The sequence below is a fragment of the Callorhinchus milii genome, unplaced genomic scaffold (assembly GCF_018977255.1).
Source record: "Callorhinchus milii isolate IMCB2004 unplaced genomic scaffold, IMCB_Cmil_1.0 Scaffold5, whole genome shotgun sequence".
Taxonomy (NCBI): Eukaryota; Metazoa; Chordata; class Chondrichthyes; order Chimaeriformes; family Callorhinchidae; genus Callorhinchus; species Callorhinchus milii.
Window position 1 is genome coordinate 65,054,769 of NW_024704746.1, and position 18,630 is coordinate 65,073,398.

The following is an 18,630-nucleotide window of genomic DNA, read 5'->3' on the forward strand; positions in this document are numbered from 1 at the left end:
CGCTTCCCCCCCCTGCCCCGCACAAAGCAACACACGGAAGTTGCACCCTTGAAGAAATTGCTTTCCTCTCTGCTGCCGTTAGGAATTGCAGATTCCTTCCTGTTGATAAAAATATCTGCTATTCATTAACGTGCAAATAATTCGGAAGATAAGCCATTCACCCGGCGAATTAGGGACTTGACTCTGGGCTGCGTTGGTGCTAAATTGAATGTCACGGGGATGTCTGCCAGCGCAGAGGTGGGAAGGGAAAACAGATTAGAAATTGATTGGATCGCAGATGAGATAATGAAGACAGGAGTTAATTCTTTCGTTTGAGAGGGCAAGTTATCCTTGACAAATCCTGTCTGGATATCAGAGGTTGTTAGCGCTCTGCCAAGTGTAGGGGGCAATCTGGTGTGGTATGTGTGTGAGGTTTAGGCTTTATTGTTGTGGATTTAACGGTGGGTTTGTATATATTTCCAAGTATATTTCTCCCTGTTTCTCGGCTGGGTGGGCAGAGGAAGCTGGAAACAAAAGGAAGGGCAAGGAATAGTTTGATTAACATTTTGGTGCACAGAGAGAGAGAGAGACAGAAAGAAAGAAAGAAAGAAAGAAAGAAAGAAAGAAAGAAAGAAAGAAAGAAAGAAAGAAAGAAAGAAAGAAAGAAAGAAAGAAAGAAAGAAAGAAAGAAAGAAAGAAAGAAAGAAAGAAAGAAAGAAAGAAAGAAAGAAAGAAAGAAAGAGGACTAAAATAGAGAGAAAAAAGGAAAAAAAGACAGAAATAAATAAGAGAAGGAAAAATGAGGAGAGAGAAGGAAATGAGAGAGAATGGGATAAAGAGAGGGAATGGAAGAATGAAGAGGCTGAAGGGATCGAGAGATAGAAAGAAAAGGGGTTAAGAGATAAAAGTGAGAACAAGAGAGGAAGAAAGAGAGAGGAGAGAGAGAGAGAGAGAGAGAGAGAGAGAGACCAAGACCTGATGTGAAAGGCGTTGTATAAATGCAAATAGTCTTGCATTTTCTGCCACCTAAAATAGAAAGAAAAAGACTCAGAAGTAAAACATTCCCAAACCCAAACCTTGTGTTGGCAAAACAAATAAATAAATTCAGGGGAATTGATTTCATGACTTTGGAGGCAACGGCAGTATTGAGCGATAGCTCTTCAGAATATTTGGATGTTACAGCTGCCCTTTGCATGTCTCATCTGCGCCGCAATACAGCGCATACTAACAATAGGTAAACAGATAACTTGTGTGATGGTATCTCCGGCAGCTATCACAATCTGCGGTGATACACCATTTCTCTATCACACTTTCATATCCATTTTGTATCGATAAGAAAATCATTTATTTGGTTCTCCCCCACCATGCCACATCCACTTCAATAATAATAATAATAATGATAATGATAATAATAACTTGTGTTTCAAGTTCCTTTCCGCTTCTGCATGTCCGCTCCCTCCCTCCCACCGTCCCTCCCTCCCTCCCTCCTACCCCTCCCTCCCTCACCTCATTCAAGGTCCGTCTCAAGATGTACCTTTTTGACCGGGCTTTCTGTCGTCTTTCGCTTAGAGACGTACCACACCCCCCCCCCCACTCTCCAATGTGGAAGGTGCAGTGTAAATATAACTTGTACTGAAGGGAAGTAGAGGGGTGTGGGAGAGGGCATTAGGGGAGGTGGAGACTCACGCGGGGTAATAACACCCGCAACAACAAAATTAGATTTGTATAGCGCCTTTCACGTCAGGAGGACATCCAGCACAGACGAGTTGGGTTGCCTGGCCTGCTTCCATGGAGTAACGTTCTATGCAATTCATTCGATGTAATCCTAATCCCGATTCCTCGCACTACCCCAGCACCTTCTAAATCCCTTCCTCCCCTGTGCACGTCTCTGATTCCCTTTTAAAATGTCTCCAGTCCCCTCTATATTAATAAATAACCTCTTGCATTTGATGCAGCGCTTTTCACGACTTCTAGACGTCTCAAAGCGCTTCACAGAACACGCTGCCGAGTGAATTGACTGTATGTTTCTGGGCGAAATGCAGCAACCTCGGTGCCCTCCACCCCCACCCGTCTCCCCCCCACCCCATCGCGTTCACCCCAACAGTTCCCCCCTGCTAAGCCGTTCCATACTCTGCTAACATCCAAGGAAAACCCTTTCCCTTATCTCTCCATCTCCCCATTTCTTTCACTCTCCTCGTTACAATCTGAAACTCACACCCTCATGCCCTTGAATCAGCCCTCGCCCGCCGCTCAATCAGGTCAGGTTCGAACGCTACAATTTTGCCTGCGTACCCATCACCGAGCGCCTGACCTAAACCATCGGAATCCCCTGGATCAGATCGGTGCCTTTAATCGCTCCCGAGCATCCATTATTTTCTGTGTAATTAAGAAGTCTTGTCGCGCGAGTCGCTTAATGGTTTTTTTTCCCACCCCCCCACCCCCCTGAGCTTCTGAAATCAATTCTCCTCAGGTGACGGACGGCTCCGTGCTGGCTTTGGTGCCCAAACAGACAACAGCTTACAATGCGGTCAACAATTCCAGCGTGTCCCGAACCTCCGCCAGTAAATACGGTGAGATGCTGGCCCCCTTTCCTGTTCCCTGTTCCTGCCATGCAGGACTTTTCTTCTCTGTCTGTCTGTCTGTCTGTCTGGCTGGCTGGCTCGCTGTCTTGCTGTGTGTCTGTCTTTCTGTCTCGCTGTGTGTCTGTCTATCTGTCTCAATGTCTTGCTGTGTGTCTGTCTGACCGATCATCTCACTGTGTCTCTGATACAGAGACACACCTGTGCACCTATTGCTGTTATTATCACAAGCCGATTGACTGCTCTGCCCCCAATAATACATTTCCAGGTGGTTTTACCTGTAGGTATATACCAGCTGTGAGTAACCTGTTAATTCCCTGCTTACCTGCAGAGACGATGATCAAGTACACAGGCAGCCCTGACAGCCTACGCTCCCGCACTCCCATGATCACCCCTGACCTGGAGACCGGGGTCAAGGTGTGGCACTTGGTCAAGAACCACGAGCACGGAGACCAGAAGGAGGGTGATCGCGGGAGCAAGATGGTGTCCGAAATCTACCTGACCAGGCTGCTGGCGACAAAGGTAATGGGTGTTAACAAGACAGGTTTCTGCAAAAGGCAGGTAATGCGAGATGTCAGCCTGGCTCAGACGGTAGGCGTCTCGCCTCTGAGTCAGAATGTCGTGGGTTTTTGCCTGCGTACCCATTCTGTATTGTATTGCCTGCGCCGTCCTTCAGAGGAGGCATGAAACCCTGGGCCCGTCTGTCTGATGAGGTGGACATTAACGATTCCATGGGCGCTGTTCGAAAAGGAAAGGGGATTTCTACCCTTGTTCTGGCCAGCGATTCCCCCCAGATAAAAATTGTACCATTCACTTCACGGCTACGCGTCACAGTAAAATCTTGTGAAGCACTTTGAGATGTCCTCCCGTCATCAAAGGCGCTATATCAAGTGCAAGGATTATAATAATAGTAATAATAATAATAATAAATTCACAGAAATAGAATGGGAACCGGAGATAGGGAGAGAGGTGAATGGGCAAAGGTGCTGTGCAGAAATGTGCAACCAGAATACCCCACTCTCTGTCTCTGGTGTCTCTCTCGGTAAGTTGGTAAGCTGCGTTGGCGCTCGAACGGTTAACAGCGACCTCGGCAAGGGTCCAGGGAGACTCAGTTCAGCAGCGTCTCAGCTGTTCCGACACGGCTGACAGTTCAGCCAACACAGTCTCCCATTAACATCATCATCCATCAAAAAAAAATTCCGGCACAGGAGAAAAATAGCGACTTAATAATACGGCTAATCCTTTCCCCTTAGCCGCCTCTCAGTAACCGGCGTGCGGAGGCTGGAAATATCTCCACCATCCACCTTTTCTGAAGAGAGAGAGAGAGAGAGAGACAAGATCCTTATCCCTCCCCAACCCCCCCGTAAACAATGCGCTCGGAGCCTATGCTCAGCGGTGTGTGGTGGCTGGATAGCTGAGGCCTGATTCACATCGTTACATCTCCTTTAAGTAGTAAAAGTCGTGCTGCTATTTGGCTTCACGGAGGGGCTTGGGTTAGACCCATTGCTCCTTCTTATCTCTCGCCTGTCACAAAGTGCTTTGAACCCACCCGCGGTGAGAGCTCTGGAGGAATCGACCGCGACCCAACCTTCAATACTTAAAAGAGTTTTGCTTTTTGCCTCTGTTCAGACCATTTATCATAATCCATTGATTGCATTTCGTATAAGGCCTTAGCACGTTTCGCCCACCAAATACGCCCTCAATTCACTTTACGGTGTATCCTGCGAAGCGCTTTGAGACGTCTCGGAGACATGATAAGGCGCAATATCAAACGCAAGGATTATTATTATTACTATTATTATGTCTCAAAGCACTTGATGGGATTTTACTATGAAGTGCAGTGACTAGATATTTATAGGTGAAGGTGGCAGCCAATTTGCACACAGCAATGTCCCACAAACAGCCATGAAGTGAATAACTTCATTTTATCTGGGGGATTGTCGGTCAGGACACCGGGAGATACCCCCTTCTCTTTTCAAATAGCGCCGCGGGATCTTTAACGTCCGCCTGAATGGGCAGACGAGAGACCTCGGTTTAATGTCTCGTCCGAAGGACGGCACCTCTGACAGCGCAGAGCTCCTCCAACACTGCGATGGAGGGTCAGCCCAGAGCGTGAGGTTCAAAGTCCCGACGTGGGGCTTGAACCCACGACCTTCAGACCCAGAGGCGAGAGCGCTACCACTGAGCCAGGCTGACATCTGGTTGCGTTGAATATTGTGGAAGAGTATTCGTTTGGAAGCCAATTCTCCACAGTTCTTAAAAACAAATTAACACTTGACAAGCAATTACCTGTGAAGTGCTTTGAGATGTTTCCTTGTTGTAAGAATAAAAATAATCCTTGCATTCGACACAGCTCCTCATTGCTGCGATCATACAGCCTAGCTGTCTCCTCCGTTTAGTAAAGACTGAGCTGCTTCTTGTCCCCACCCCAAGCCTCAAGCTCCCAGTCAGCTCTGTGAAGCATTTCGAGATTCCTCCTAACATAATAATAATAATAATAATCTTTGCATTTCACATAGCGCCCTATCACGTCTTCAAAACGTCTCAAAGCGCTTCACAGAGTATACTGTCAAGTGAATTGACTGTATATTTTGTGAGCGAAATGCGCCAGCCAATTGCTAACGGTCGTGGATTGAGTGACCAAATTATGTTTTTGAGGGATTATTACCCTAGGATGTACTGTAAAGTGTGCTGACTGTATTTGTAGATGGATTTGTAGGTGATAGGGCGATAAAAAAATCATAGAATCTTACAGCACAGAAGGAGGCCATTCGGCCCATCGTGCCTGTGCTGGCTCTTTGAAAGAGCTATCCAATTAATCCCACACCCCCGCTCTTTCCCCACAGCCTTGCAATGTTTTTTTCCTTTTCAAGTATGCATCCAATTCCCTTATGAAAGTTATTATTGCTTCCTTCCATCATCCTTTTGGGCAGTGCATCCCACATCGTAACAACTTGAAATCGTTAAAAAAAAATTCTTCTCGTCTCCCCTCTGGTTCTTTTGCCAATTATCTTAAAATCTGTGTCCTCTGGTTCCTGACCCACCAGCCAGTGGAAAAAGTTTCTCCTAATCAGATGTAAAGGTTTTTATTACTAACTTTGTGTATTGTACCTTGGGAGACAAAGCAAGATGTTAGTAATCCTTTAAGAACAACGCAGCCCCAAACCTTGCTGACCAGATTTCCAATAACAGTCGAAGAACGAACCTCACCGTCAAATTTCATAAGGAATATTAGATTAGCTTCAGGTCACATAATGGGAATCGTTGCAAACTTAATCTTTTGTTTTTGAAGGATGACCTCCTTCCGACCTAGAGATTTTTGTAGTTCCCCTTATCAGTTTAATACCTCCCGCAGAGAACAATTATGCAGAAGAATTTGAGCAACAAAGGGTCAGGTCAACGAGCTCTGAGATAGGATTAGGAGAGAATCGTTTTCAAGCTCTCAGACTATACTGTATTGCTCCTTGTGTCCTGTGACTCTATGACCTCTTCCTGTGTCTTGACCCCACAAAATATACAGTCAATCCACTTTGCAGCATATACTGTGAAGCGCTTTGAGACGCCTCGAAGACGTGATAAGACGCTATATCAAATGCAAGGATTATTATCATTACACCGCGAGAGCTTCTGAAGGGACTGCTGAATTTTGTTAGTCAGGTCCACAGATGCGCTGCCTTTGGCTGCAGCTTCAATAAACACCGATGCAAGCATAACATCACCGTGACAAGCCAGATGTCAGACTTCATCTATCCCATGTGCCCACATGCCCCAGCCTGTTCATTGCCAGGGTAGTTTGCAGGTTAAACCCTATTTGCCTGCCCAAGGCTCAGGTACGTTACCAGCCCAGTTTAATGAAAGTAGTGTCGTTAAGGAACCTCCCTGATTGCACCAATTACGCCCGTAATTACGACACTGGTGTAAATTGCCCACATCAAGGCATTAACTTCAACCTCTTAATCTGTTAGGTGACCTAAAGATCTTATTTGACTGGCATTCCAGTTCAGCTTCACCCGCCCTGAAGTGGTAACCTTGAGCTCACTTGGTAATTATTCACAATGCACATTTTTCGTTAAGGTGGAGGCAAAGGGTTTTTTGTTTTAGTCAGCGGAAACGCATCACCACGCTAAAGTCACAGAGCTTACCATTGAGAGCACTGTGTGGCAAGCTTCCTGCGTCTTGTCCAGCTAAGACTATCCGCGACTGTTTGTGGGACGCTGCTGCGCGCAATTGGCTGCTGCATTTCGCCCGCAAAATATACGATCAATTCACTTTACAGCGTGTTCTGTGAAGCGCTTTGAGACGTCTCAACGATGTGATAAGTTGCTATATCAAATTCAATTATTATTATTACCACCATAACTGTGAGGGCTTTGGCTTGCGGGGTTTATGTGATCTGAGTAAAAAGAATATCTGCCTCTTGTACAGTAGTGGTTAACCTTTTTGGATGGCCCAAAAAGTACATTTTCTTGATTCAGTATTTCCTGATTTATGTCATAAATCAAAAAGTATTCAATCAAGAAGCAAAAACTGAAAACGCACTACCGATCGAACACGGACTTAGCGAGGCTTGTGTTAGGAATGTTTGGGGGAGTGAGAGGGGTCACCTTTTGTCAGTTTTGGGGTTCATAATCGAGGCAATTAACAGGTCAACTCCAAAGAACGCACAGCGATGCCAATGTTGCACCGATTTCCAATGGGATTTCTTAAAGAAAGAGTCAGGAAGTCCGAACGCAATTCCAGCTCTGTCTATTTTCGGAGGAGTGATTCTCTCAAGTCAGAGTGACTTAATTCAGATGAGTGAGCAGATTCCTCCCCAATTTCCCCCACCCCCCCTCTACCCCGTATGAAAATATTATTAATAATAACAATAATCTTTCCTTTGAAAGAGCACCTTATCACATTGTTATCACACTCAGGGCCTTGGGACGTCCTCCCGACGTGACAGGCGCTATACAAATGTAATCTTGTTGTTGTTGCTGTTGAGACGTCTCAAAGCGCTTCGCAGGATTTACTGTGAAGTGACTTGACTGTGTATTTTGTGGGCGAAACGTGGCAGTCAATTGCGCACAGCAGCGTCCCCACAGACAGCGTGGATTGAAGTGACCGAATTATGATGGATATCTTAATTTAAGAAGCCGCTTTAGAAAAATACAGCGCAAAACTCCAGCCGGCTGTGTGAGGCAGCGCGTAGAAAGGGCATCTCAACCACTTCCACGCACAGCCCCACGTGTGGGGGCTGCTCCCTGATGATTTATGACACTGCCTTGATCTTTCTATTAAATTACTACCTTGTTACTCGCTCTCAATCTTCCACGGTGCCATTTATAACTGACAAAGAGTCAGGGGAAAAAAAAAACCTCTGCTCCCTAAAAAATCCCTCCCCTTCCCCCACCCCCGCCTGCATCCCGTCCCATCTGCTAACCACAGCGATTCCCACTGAGTACACATTTGGAGAGATTGTTGTGTGACAAGCATATAATTTACCTTGTTTGCCCTTTTAGCCCCAATAAATAAGAGAGACTGTTGTTTACACGCTAACATGGAAGCCGGGTCCCATCAGTGTCACTTACAAGTGGCAATTTTTTTTTTTCTTTTTCTCGCGCTCGCGGGAAAATTGATTCCAGTGACACCTTTAACGTGCGGGAATTCGTAAGCCAGTTTTGCCTGGTTTTCTTAAATGGCATAAAATTCTTCTCGACGGAAAAAAAAGGCCTATCTGTGTGTGTGTGCTCATATATACATATATATATATATATATGAGAGAGGCAATGCTTTTCTCTGGCCTGTCAAACAGATGAAGCCTGTCAGACGTTTATTAATGCTACCCTCAGCGGCTGCTAAGATACACAGAGTTCCATCTTTCTCTCCCTCTCTCTCTCTCTCTCTCTCTCCGCCACCCCTCCTCCCCTCTTCCAACTCACTTTGCCGCCAAGATAAGCTGTCACAAGTCCCTGACATCCGAGGAATATTTTGATTGTCAGCTAACAGGATTCTTCTGCACCATTTGAGCAGAATGAGAAAATTCTGCGATCGTGGATTGCCGCTCTATTCATCCTTATCTACTCAGTGTGCAACCACCGAGACCTGATGCATTAACCCCATCACCTCAGTCCTGCGCTTGCTTCACGTCTCCTGCTTTGCCCAGTCCCACCATCGATGGGCTTTCAGACATTTTAACTCCCCCCCCCCCCCAATCCCAGCCCCCATTCTCTGGAACTCCATCTCAGAGTCCCTCCGACTCACTCCCGACCCTCCGTTCCCTTGTTACGAGGCACGTTTCAAAAGGCGCCCGCCACTTTGACTGCGCTTTCAGTCGTCTTTCCCCTCCTCACCTGCCATTCCCTCCCCCCCTCCCCACCCACCCACCCCTCAGCTCCCACCCTCAGCTCGGAGAATCATCCAGCCCACTGCCAAGCGGATTGAGACGTCCTCCCGACATGTCAGTAGGATTTATGACAGGATTTCTTATCAAAAAGAAATGGTGTATTTTAGCCCACCCACACACACACGAGCACACCCACGCACCCCCCCCACTACACACACACCCACACACACACACACCCACGCACACCCCCCCCACACATACACACCCACACACCCACACACACACCCCCCCGCCCCCCCACACACACACCCACACCACACACACCCCCCACACACACCCCACACACAACAGCAGAACTCTGTTGGACAGCTTGCTTTGCCGACACCGTAAGACTTTGCTATGTGAGTCTCACATTGCTGACTCACTTCTCTCTCTCTCTGTCCGTCTCTCTCTCCCTCTCTCTCTCTCCTAACGAATCTGCAGGGAACCCTGCAGAAGTTTGTGGACGACCTGTTCGAGACCATCTTCAGCACCGCTCACCGTGGGAGCGCGCTGCCTCTGGCCATCAAGTACATGTTTGATTTCCTCGACGAGCAGGCAGACAAGCACCAGATCTACGACCCTCACGTCAGACACACCTGGAAGAGCAACTGGTGAGTGCAGACAGCAACGAGGACGGCAACTCGCCTTCAACCCGGACGGCGTCTCGGAGCGCCTGACCCCTAAGATAAAACCGGGTCATTCGCTTTGCAGCTGTGTTCGTGGGGCGTGGCTGTGTGCGCTCGCCTACAAAATGCCCAGTCACTACACCACACTTAGCAGTACATCCCGTGAAGCGCTTTGAGACGTGCTCCCGACATGAAAGGTGCTAAACCAAATGCAATAATAATAATAATCCTTGCATTTGATATAGCGCCTCATCGGGTTGTTAAGACGTCTCAAAGCGCTTCACAGGATATATTGTTTGAGTGGATTGACTGTATTTTTCCATTATTATTACAATGGATTGGTATTTGCTTTCGTGATGTAAATTGCAGTATTCCTATATCACGGAGACTGTATATATATATATATCTCCTTCAAACTACACGGTCCTCTCTGTATTTCCTTAGTAGGTAATAAGCTCGTTCCCCTCTTGTGTGCCCACACGAGTGAAAATGCATTCAGAAGGGAATGGACCGGAGGAAATGGAACGGTTGTGATATATCAGTAAATAGGACAGAAATACAATAACACACCTGGCGAGATAGGCACACCCCATTAACACACAAATGCCACTTCCACATGGAGTCCCATGCATTGAAATTGCCGGTTTGGTAACGCCTGGTTAGATACCCATTGAGGATGCACATATCCTGTGTGCCTCTGTTTCTCCGTGTGATAACCCAATTTTAAAATGCATTTCATTAACGGTCTGAAATGGGACTCAGAACACACACACACACACACACACACACGCTCGTACTCAATCTCGTATCTCTGCTCATTTCCAACTTGCTTTCATTGCAATGTTTCACAAATGTTGTTTCTTCCCTGACCGCCAACGTTATCCTGTCTGGCCTCACGCACGGCTTCTCTGCAGGAGGCAGCCACTCTCTGCTTTCCTGTACATGGTGCAGTTCATCACGTGTGAGCTCAGACGCTCAGCGTTGGCAGATCTCTCATCCTTGGGGAGAGGTGAGGTGGGAGAGGGGGTTCTGTGTCACACTCAGCGCTGAACCTGGTCCTCTCCCATTGTTCACACGTATTTTCCAGGAGTTGTATCACTTTCCTACCCTCCCACTCCTGCCCTCCTTGCCCTCCAACCCTCCTGATCCCAACCCCCAGCTCGGGTCCAAATCCCTGACTGTCCAGTGCTTTGGGACGTCCTCCGGACGTGAATGGTGCTGCGTAAATGTCATTTGTTGTCGTGATCGAAGTTGTGCTTCTTTCCATCCCTTTTATTTGCCAAGTGAGCTTTAGCAGAAGAAAGCGAAATTGGGATTTAATTAGATAGCGAGATAGTGTAGTTGTATTCAAGAGGAAGTTTGACCGTCACATGAGGGAGAGGGGAACAGAAAGGTGTAGGAGGGAGTAAAGGAATGGGTGAAGACTGGTGTGGAGTATGAACACTGGCATGGGCTGGTTGGGCTGAATGGCCTGTTTCTGTGCTGTAAGTTCTGAGTAAATCGTAGGACATGTATTGTAACACAACATAACATAACATGTAGGAGCAGGAGTAGGCCATTCAGCCCTTCGAGCCTGTCCCGCCATTCAATCATGGCTGACCTTCTAATCTAACTCCAGCTAATAACCTGACCCTACCTTATCCCCAATATCCCTTAATCCCTTTTGCAATAAGAAATCTATCTATCTCAGTCTTGAATATTTTCAAGGACTGAGGGTCAACAGCCCTTTGGGGGTAGTGAGTTCCATACATTCACCACTCTTTGAGTGAAGAAGTTCTTCCTCAACTCAGTCCGAAAGGGCTGGCCTCTGATTTTAAGGTTGTGACCCCTGGCTTTAGTTTCTCCAACCGGAGGAAACAATCTCCCACTATCTACTCTATATTGCCCTTTGATGATCTTATAGGTTTCTATAAGATCCCCTCTAATTCTTCTATATTCTAGAGAATATGGCCCAAATTGGTCAGCCTACCCTCGTAACTCATCCCCTTCATCCCTGGTACTAACCTAGTAAATCTACGCTGCACCCCCTCCAAGGCAAGTACATCCTTCCTTAAATGAGGAGACCAAAACTGGACACAGTATTCCAGGTGTGGTCTCACCAGGGCCCTATACAGTTGCAGAAAGACTTCGCTACTCTTATACTCTAATCCTTTCATAATGAATGCTAACATACCGTTCGCCTTCCTAATTGCTGCTGCACTTGCAGACTAACGTTCTGTGATTGGTGTACAAGGACACCCAAGTCCCTCTGGACGCCAACACATTCCAATCTCTAAATTGTTTTTCCGTTTGGTAAAAGAGGGCTGGAGCTCTCCAATGCACTCAATCACAAATAGCTCATTCCAGTCAGGAGAGGCAGCGGGATCTGTCCCAAGCCCTTCATGTCACCATTGATTAAAACTAGAGGAAGATTAAGCGCTCGTTTAAAAGTCATGAACAAAAGGCAGATGTTTGTTTTCTGTGCAACATAATAGCCTTAATTGTGTGGAAATGCTTCATTTATCACACGGTGGAGTTTGTGTTTTAAATAGAAAATCCATCAGTAATTCTGATCGTACCCTCTGAGGAACACCAGCGAAATGTTTAATGCGTTGGAGGAGTTAAGATTTTAGAGATCATCCTATCTTTCTAATGAGGGATTTCAATTCGATCTTTTGCACTGAGGTGTGGTGGCTTTTAGTCGATTGGCGAATCCCTTCCCCCCAAAAAAAATTGTGGTCACTCGATCCACTACGGTTTGTAGGACACCGCTGTGCGCAATTTGACTGCTATGTTTCACCCACAAAATACGCAGTCAATACACTTTACAGTATATTCTGTGAATCGTTTTGAGACGTCTCAATGACATGATAAGGCGCTGCATCAAATGCAAGGATGATTATTAGTGTTATATCACATCCTTCACCTTAATAAGGTCAGAGGCCAGTTTTTCTCAGGCAGAAAATTCCACAGTGAGTGTGCGGAAGGTGCCTGGCACAACAACAACGACAACTTGCATTTATTCACACGGAATAGCATTCCCAGAGCGCAAGTGATGGGAGAGAGTTACAGTGAGGGCACTGAACAATCAAAGCAATTTTCAAAGATGCTGGAGGGGCAAAACCGGCCATCATCGGAGCAATAAGAGTTTTCTCTCGATCTGAAAGGAAACCCTGAGAGAGATGTTCACAATTATGAGGAGCTTGGGCAAGGTAAACAGGGAGAAGCTATTTCAACTGGTTGGTGAACTGTTATTGACAGCTCGTAATTTTTTTTAAAAAAACACAAATATTCCTAAGGAGACAGCCGTAGAATTTATTTGTGTGTGCGCCATGTCAAAAGGATATTTATTATGATTATTATTATGATTATTATTATCGTTATTAGCCTTATTATGCCCCCACCAAAGATGATGGCTTGAATCTTTTTGAAAGGAATTGGAAACAAATATTTGCAAAAGAAAAAAAATGTCTCAGGGTTTGGGGGAAAGAGTATGAGAGTGCGACCAAATGAATAACAAAGAATAAAAATAACAAGAATAATATCAATAATAATCCTTGCATTTGGTAGAGCACTTTTCATGTCTTCTAGACGTCTCAAAGCGCTTCACAGAATATACTGTAAAGTGAATTGACTGTATAACCCTTTGATATAGCGCCATATCATGTCATCGAGAGGTCTCAAGGCATTTCACATAGTTTTTCTGCGTAAACATGGCAGCCAATTTTGCACAAATTAGTGTCCTACAACAGCCATGAAAATAATAATAATAATAATAATAAATATTGTTGCATTTGATAGAGCGCCTTATCACGTCGTTGAGACGTCTCAAAGTGCTTCATTGAATATACTGTGAAGTCAAGTGTGGGGGTGAAACGCAGCAGCCAATTGAAATCAGATGTAACGTTGAGGGTGTTTTAATTAAAGATCACCCCCACCCTCTCAGTGCATTTCATCCGATGGCTGATGCCATTTTATAAATGAACCCGCTGTCCATTCCAGCAACACAATCTAAATCTAGGCACCGGAAATATGAAATAAAAGTGTCAAACGTGGGAAATTCACAGAAAGTAAATCTATAACGCAAAGTGAAGTCTTTCTCTCCCCCCCCCCTTCTCTCTCTCTCTCTCTCTCTCTCTCTCTCTCTCACACATCACGTTTAACCTACAGTGAAATTCTAGCCGTTTCTGCCTTTATTGTTGATAAGAATATAATCCTTGTTTTGGTTATTGATATTGATCAGCGGTGTACTGAATGTTAAACATTATACTTCAGCGTCTTTCTCTGAGCGTCCCCGACTTCTAAACGAGGAGTATGCGGACTGACTATTGAATGACAGTCTTTATTTGCCTTTGATGCATAACCCCATGCGAAGGGCGCCACATACATGCAAGTTGTTGTCGTCGTTGCTGTTTGCTAGCAACCTGGCTCAGTCAATAGCACTCTCGCTCTTGAGGGCTTATGGGATCAAGCCCCACGTCGAGGACATTTAGCTCACAGTCCAGGCTGTCAGTCCAGAGCAATTTCAGCTATAACAACAACAACAAACTGCATTTATACAGCGCCTTTCACAAATCGGGAGGACATCCCAAGGCGCTGCCATGAAGTGGGTGACCAATTTACTGGGAGGAATTTTTGACCGGGTCACTGGGAGAAACTCCTTTCTCTTTTCGAGTAGTTTGGTCACTCGATCCACCACTCTTTGTGTGTGGGGGACGCTGCTGTGGGCAATTGGCCTTCACTTTACGCCCGCAAAATCCACAGTCAATTCACTTTGCGGTACATTCTGTGAAGCGCTTTGAGACGTCTCGAAGACGCGATGAGGCACTGTATCAAATGTAAGGGTTATTATTATAATTAGCACTGTGGGATCTACAGCTGGGGGGTGGGTGAGGATCTTGAAGTCAGCGAGTTAGTGACGGTGCTTAAGAGTGTGTCTGTGCTCACGGCATCTCTCTCTCTCTCTCTCTCTCTGCAGCTTACCCTTGAGGTTCTGGGTCAATGTGATCAAAAACCCTCAGTTTGTCTTTGACATCCACAAGAGCAGCATCACGGACGCCTGCCTGTCAGTGGTGGCTCAGACGTTCATGGACTCCTGCTCAACATCCGAGCACCGCCTGGGGAAGGACTCACCCTCCAATAAACTGCTTTACGCCAAGGACATCCCCAACTACAAAAGCTGGGTGGAAAGGTCAGTCTCGCAACGTGTTGCTCATAACAGCCTCAAAGTAAAACAGAGAGTCTGGTGCGGTGGACGAATAAAATCCTAATCATCCTTATATTTGACGTTGGGAGGATGTCACAAAGAAAGTGCTTCGCGGGATTTTACTGTAAACGGAATGACTGTGTAGCTAGAGGACAAACGAGAACAGGTTTGAGTGGTTTTAGCTGGATAGACTCCAGCAGTTTCCCAACCCTCAGTCTGGGGTCCCCCAAGCCTTGGCTTGGGCCGAAGACATCTCCACGATAGGTAAGGATAGTGTGGCATAGTGTGTCCCTCCAGGGAGAGAGTGTGCATCCCATTCCAGACACAAGGGAAATTTCCATGCGTAGGTGACACACATATGTGGAACATATGCCCAGTCTGGGTTTGGACTCCCTTAAGCGCGGTGATGGGTTCCTGCAAGCGTCAGACTCCCGGCTGAACAAAACAACAAACAGTTAACATTGAACCTGTACAGTGAAAGGGACAAGAAGAAATTCTTCATGCCATCGAACACAAAGCTGCTGCCTGCTCTTGGTATATGCAGTAATTCCCATTGATTAATAAGAGAGGAGACTTCATGGCTCTTGTGGGAATTCTTTTGCATCCCCTTGTTTATGGCTTCATATTTTATAGCCGTAACGGCACTTTGCCAGCTTCCCTCCCCCCCCCCAAAAGCAACAAATCGTAATGAGCAATTCAGTTCTCTGTATTTAAATCAAATTGCGCTAAATCTTGAAATTGCTCTTTGAAGCACTCGCATTCACACAATGACAGTCATTTAGTCGATTATAAAGTATTTCCGCTGACATACGGTTTAAAGACCCGCAAAGCAAATCTCATTGTGTCTCTCGGATGGCAATGCACACACTCTCTCTCTCTCTCTCCCCCCCCCCCCACCCCAGTGGAACGCACTCTGCTTACCTAATTCTGGAGAGCTTTAGGTGCAATTTGGCTGGAGCCCAGAGTGTACATTAGGGTAACTGGCTTTTTTACAACCACGTGCATTAAAAAAGGAAAATGCGAAACGCTGAGAGTTTCGTCCTCCAGTCTATAAAATATCCCAAAACACTGCGTGGAAATCTCTAAGCCTTGCAGAAGCCCGAGCCACAAGACACGTTTGAGTAATGCTGCTCTTCTGTTGTGTTTTAAGTTCGAATGCGATGCGTGTGCATGCGTGCCTGAGTACTGTGTATTTATGTGTGCATGTATGTGCGTGTGTATCTGCTTGTGTGTGAGATAATTAATTGCAGAAAACATGATAGTTTGTCACTCACAAGAAGAAGGCCCTTCGGCCCATCTGATCTTATTCCTCCGTAACACCCACCTTACCACCCTCCCACCATAACATCAATCTGCCGTGATAGACGGCATTGATTTTAACACTTTCTCGTTTGTCCTTGCTCCACGCAGATACTATGCAGACATCGGGAAAATGCCAGCAATCAGTGACCAGGACATGAACGCTTACCTAGCAGAGCAGTCCCGAATGCACATGAGTGAATTCAACACGATGAGTGCCCTCAGTGAAATCTACTCATACGTCAGCAAATACAGTGAAGAGGTGAGTGTGTGCACAACTGGCTCAAACCTATCAAATAATAACCCGTGCCTTTGACACTGTACCTTTCACGTCTGGACATCTCAAAGCGCTTCACAGTCAAGAGTAGTGACTTAGTACGTTTTAGGTGAACGCAGCAGCCCAACTTGCGCACAGCAATGTCTCGCAAACAGCCGCGAGGTGAATGACGAGCAGGCTGACAGGACCTCAGTTTTACATCTCCACCGAAGGACGGTACCTCCGACAATCCACCAGCTTCCCCGGCACTGCATTGGAGCGTCAACCTATTCTTCGCGAGTTCAAGTCCCGATGTGGGGGGGTGGGGGGGCTTGAACCCACAAGCCTTCTGACTCGGAGGCTACCCAACTGTGTTTTTTCTCATCTGGCTGCCGCCTTTCACCCACAAAATACACGGTCAATTCACTTTATGGTATATTCTGTGAAGCGCTTTGAGACGTCTCGAAAACGTTTGCATTTGGTATATTAATTAGTGTATTATAATAGAATAAAGTTAGAAGTAATGTTATTATACCTGAGCCAGGCTGACACACTGAATAGTTGGGTTGGAATCTATATTGATATCCCTGTTTGCTCTGCTCCGCAGGTTATCAGTGCTCTGGAATTTGAAGATCCAGCCAGAAGGCAGAAACTATCTTATAAACTTGAACAAGTGGTCGCTTTCATGTCCATAGAGAGTTGAGTGGCACTTTCCTGGGTATAAGAAGCCAAGCTGTGCCTGACTATAGATGATTGCCTTTCAAGTGCAAGTTACGATTGGTTACAAGCAGAGACACCTGGACGTCTCTTCTCTCCATTTCTCTGCCGCTCTAGTTCTTCATTTCTCTATCTCTGGCCTCATTCGCTCGCTCGCTCACTCGATCTCCCCACTTTCTCACTTTCTCTCGCCCCGAACATGATTGGACATCGCTGTATGTCTCCATAAGGTCAGTGAACAGTTAATACGACATCGATCACCCAATGGCTAAAAAAAAAGATTCAACTATCTTGCACCGTAATATTAGCAGGAGACTGAAACTCGCTAGTTTTCCTGACCACCTTCAACAGAGGAATTTTGCCTGTCTTTCCTCTCATCCACCTGATGGACAATAAGTAAACAGAACGTGTGTAAAATGCTGCCCTTATTTCCTTTGGGACGGAAGAGTATCAGACATGAATACTGGCAACCAATTGGCCTTGGGGTTTTGGACAGCAGAAGAATTCTCAAACTCTCTTCTGCAGAAGAGTCTTTCATCTGCGTGTAATTGAGAAAATAATATATTTCCTGTTCATCTCTCTTCCCCGCTGGAGGACAGTGAAGCAAACTGTGACTGTGTGAGAATTGTGCACAAGTGTTTCAGGCCGTCTTTGGTGAAGGATCCTAAGAGAGGCAATGAGGAGGACCTTGCAAAATTTGTGGCGGGCTGGTCTTATCAATCATAGGTACGATTTTCTTCCAGAACTGGGATGTGAGCTGCTATGGTGTGGAGAGATGTAAGCCACAGATGCACACGCTCACCACACACACACACACACACACACGCACACACACGCACCACAACACGTGCGCAAACACAAAGGTACAAAGAATCTTCAACCTTGCAGTCGGAATCAAAAGAAATATGCTGATGATGATCTGGTGATTCACTGCAAAATCAGTGCACGCAATTTGACATTCTCCAGAGTCGAGTCGGAACATTTTAGGAACTTTGAGATGGGGGGAAAAAAAAAAAGAAAAATGTACATTTAGTTGGAAAAGCGTGGATTTTTCCCCCAGCCAGCGAAGACCAAAGGAATTCAGTGCTGTTTAGTGAACAAGTGCCAGTGCGGAAACTTTAAATAGCATTTTATTGACCGTCATCTACCTACGTGTGAGGTTCCACAAACAACCTAAAACGAGCTAAGCTGGCTTTGGAACGAGCATCAAACCCCTCTGTTTTTTTTATTATTATTTTGCACACCGGGACACAGAACGATTGACTGTGGGATTTTCGTTCGGGAAAGAAGGGGGGAGGCAAAATTAACGGAATAAAAATAAAACACACACAAAAAGCGCCGATTTTTAACAAATAAAAAAAAAAGAGAAAGCGAGGGGGGGATAAAAAGGAACGGAAGACGTGATTTGCACGTGTTAGACGAAGGAGAGATGGATTCGTCGAGAAGCCGGGTGGGTGACTTTATGTCGTTGAGAAGCCGGCATTGAATACTCGAGCCTCGTGGATTTTACACAGGAAAACGTGTTGAATGAACATAGATATCGTATTAATGTGAAACTCTGAAGCTGCCTCTATTCATCCTGCTCAGATTATATCAAAAAAAAACGACGAAAGCAGCTATAT

General features: G+C 45.9%; 1 protein-coding gene across 1 annotated transcript in view; it reads left to right on the top strand.

Moving 5' to 3' along the window:
* Nucleotides 1-18,012, top strand: part of plxna4 (plexin A4) — a 296,341-nt gene extending 278,329 nt beyond the window's left edge. Inside the window, exons 27-32 of the mRNA XM_042335956.1 lie at nt 2,450-2,549; nt 2,890-3,080; nt 9,367-9,536; nt 14,509-14,721; nt 16,147-16,297; nt 16,899-18,012. Coding sequence (XP_042191890.1) covers nt 2,450-2,549; nt 2,890-3,080; nt 9,367-9,536; nt 14,509-14,721; nt 16,147-16,297; nt 16,899-16,994 — 921 coding nt within the window. The 3' untranslated portion in view covers nt 16,995-18,012. The remainder of the gene's footprint in view (nt 1-2,449; nt 2,550-2,889; nt 3,081-9,366; nt 9,537-14,508; nt 14,722-16,146; nt 16,298-16,898) is intronic.
* Nucleotides 18,013-18,630: the final 618 nt, after the last annotated feature.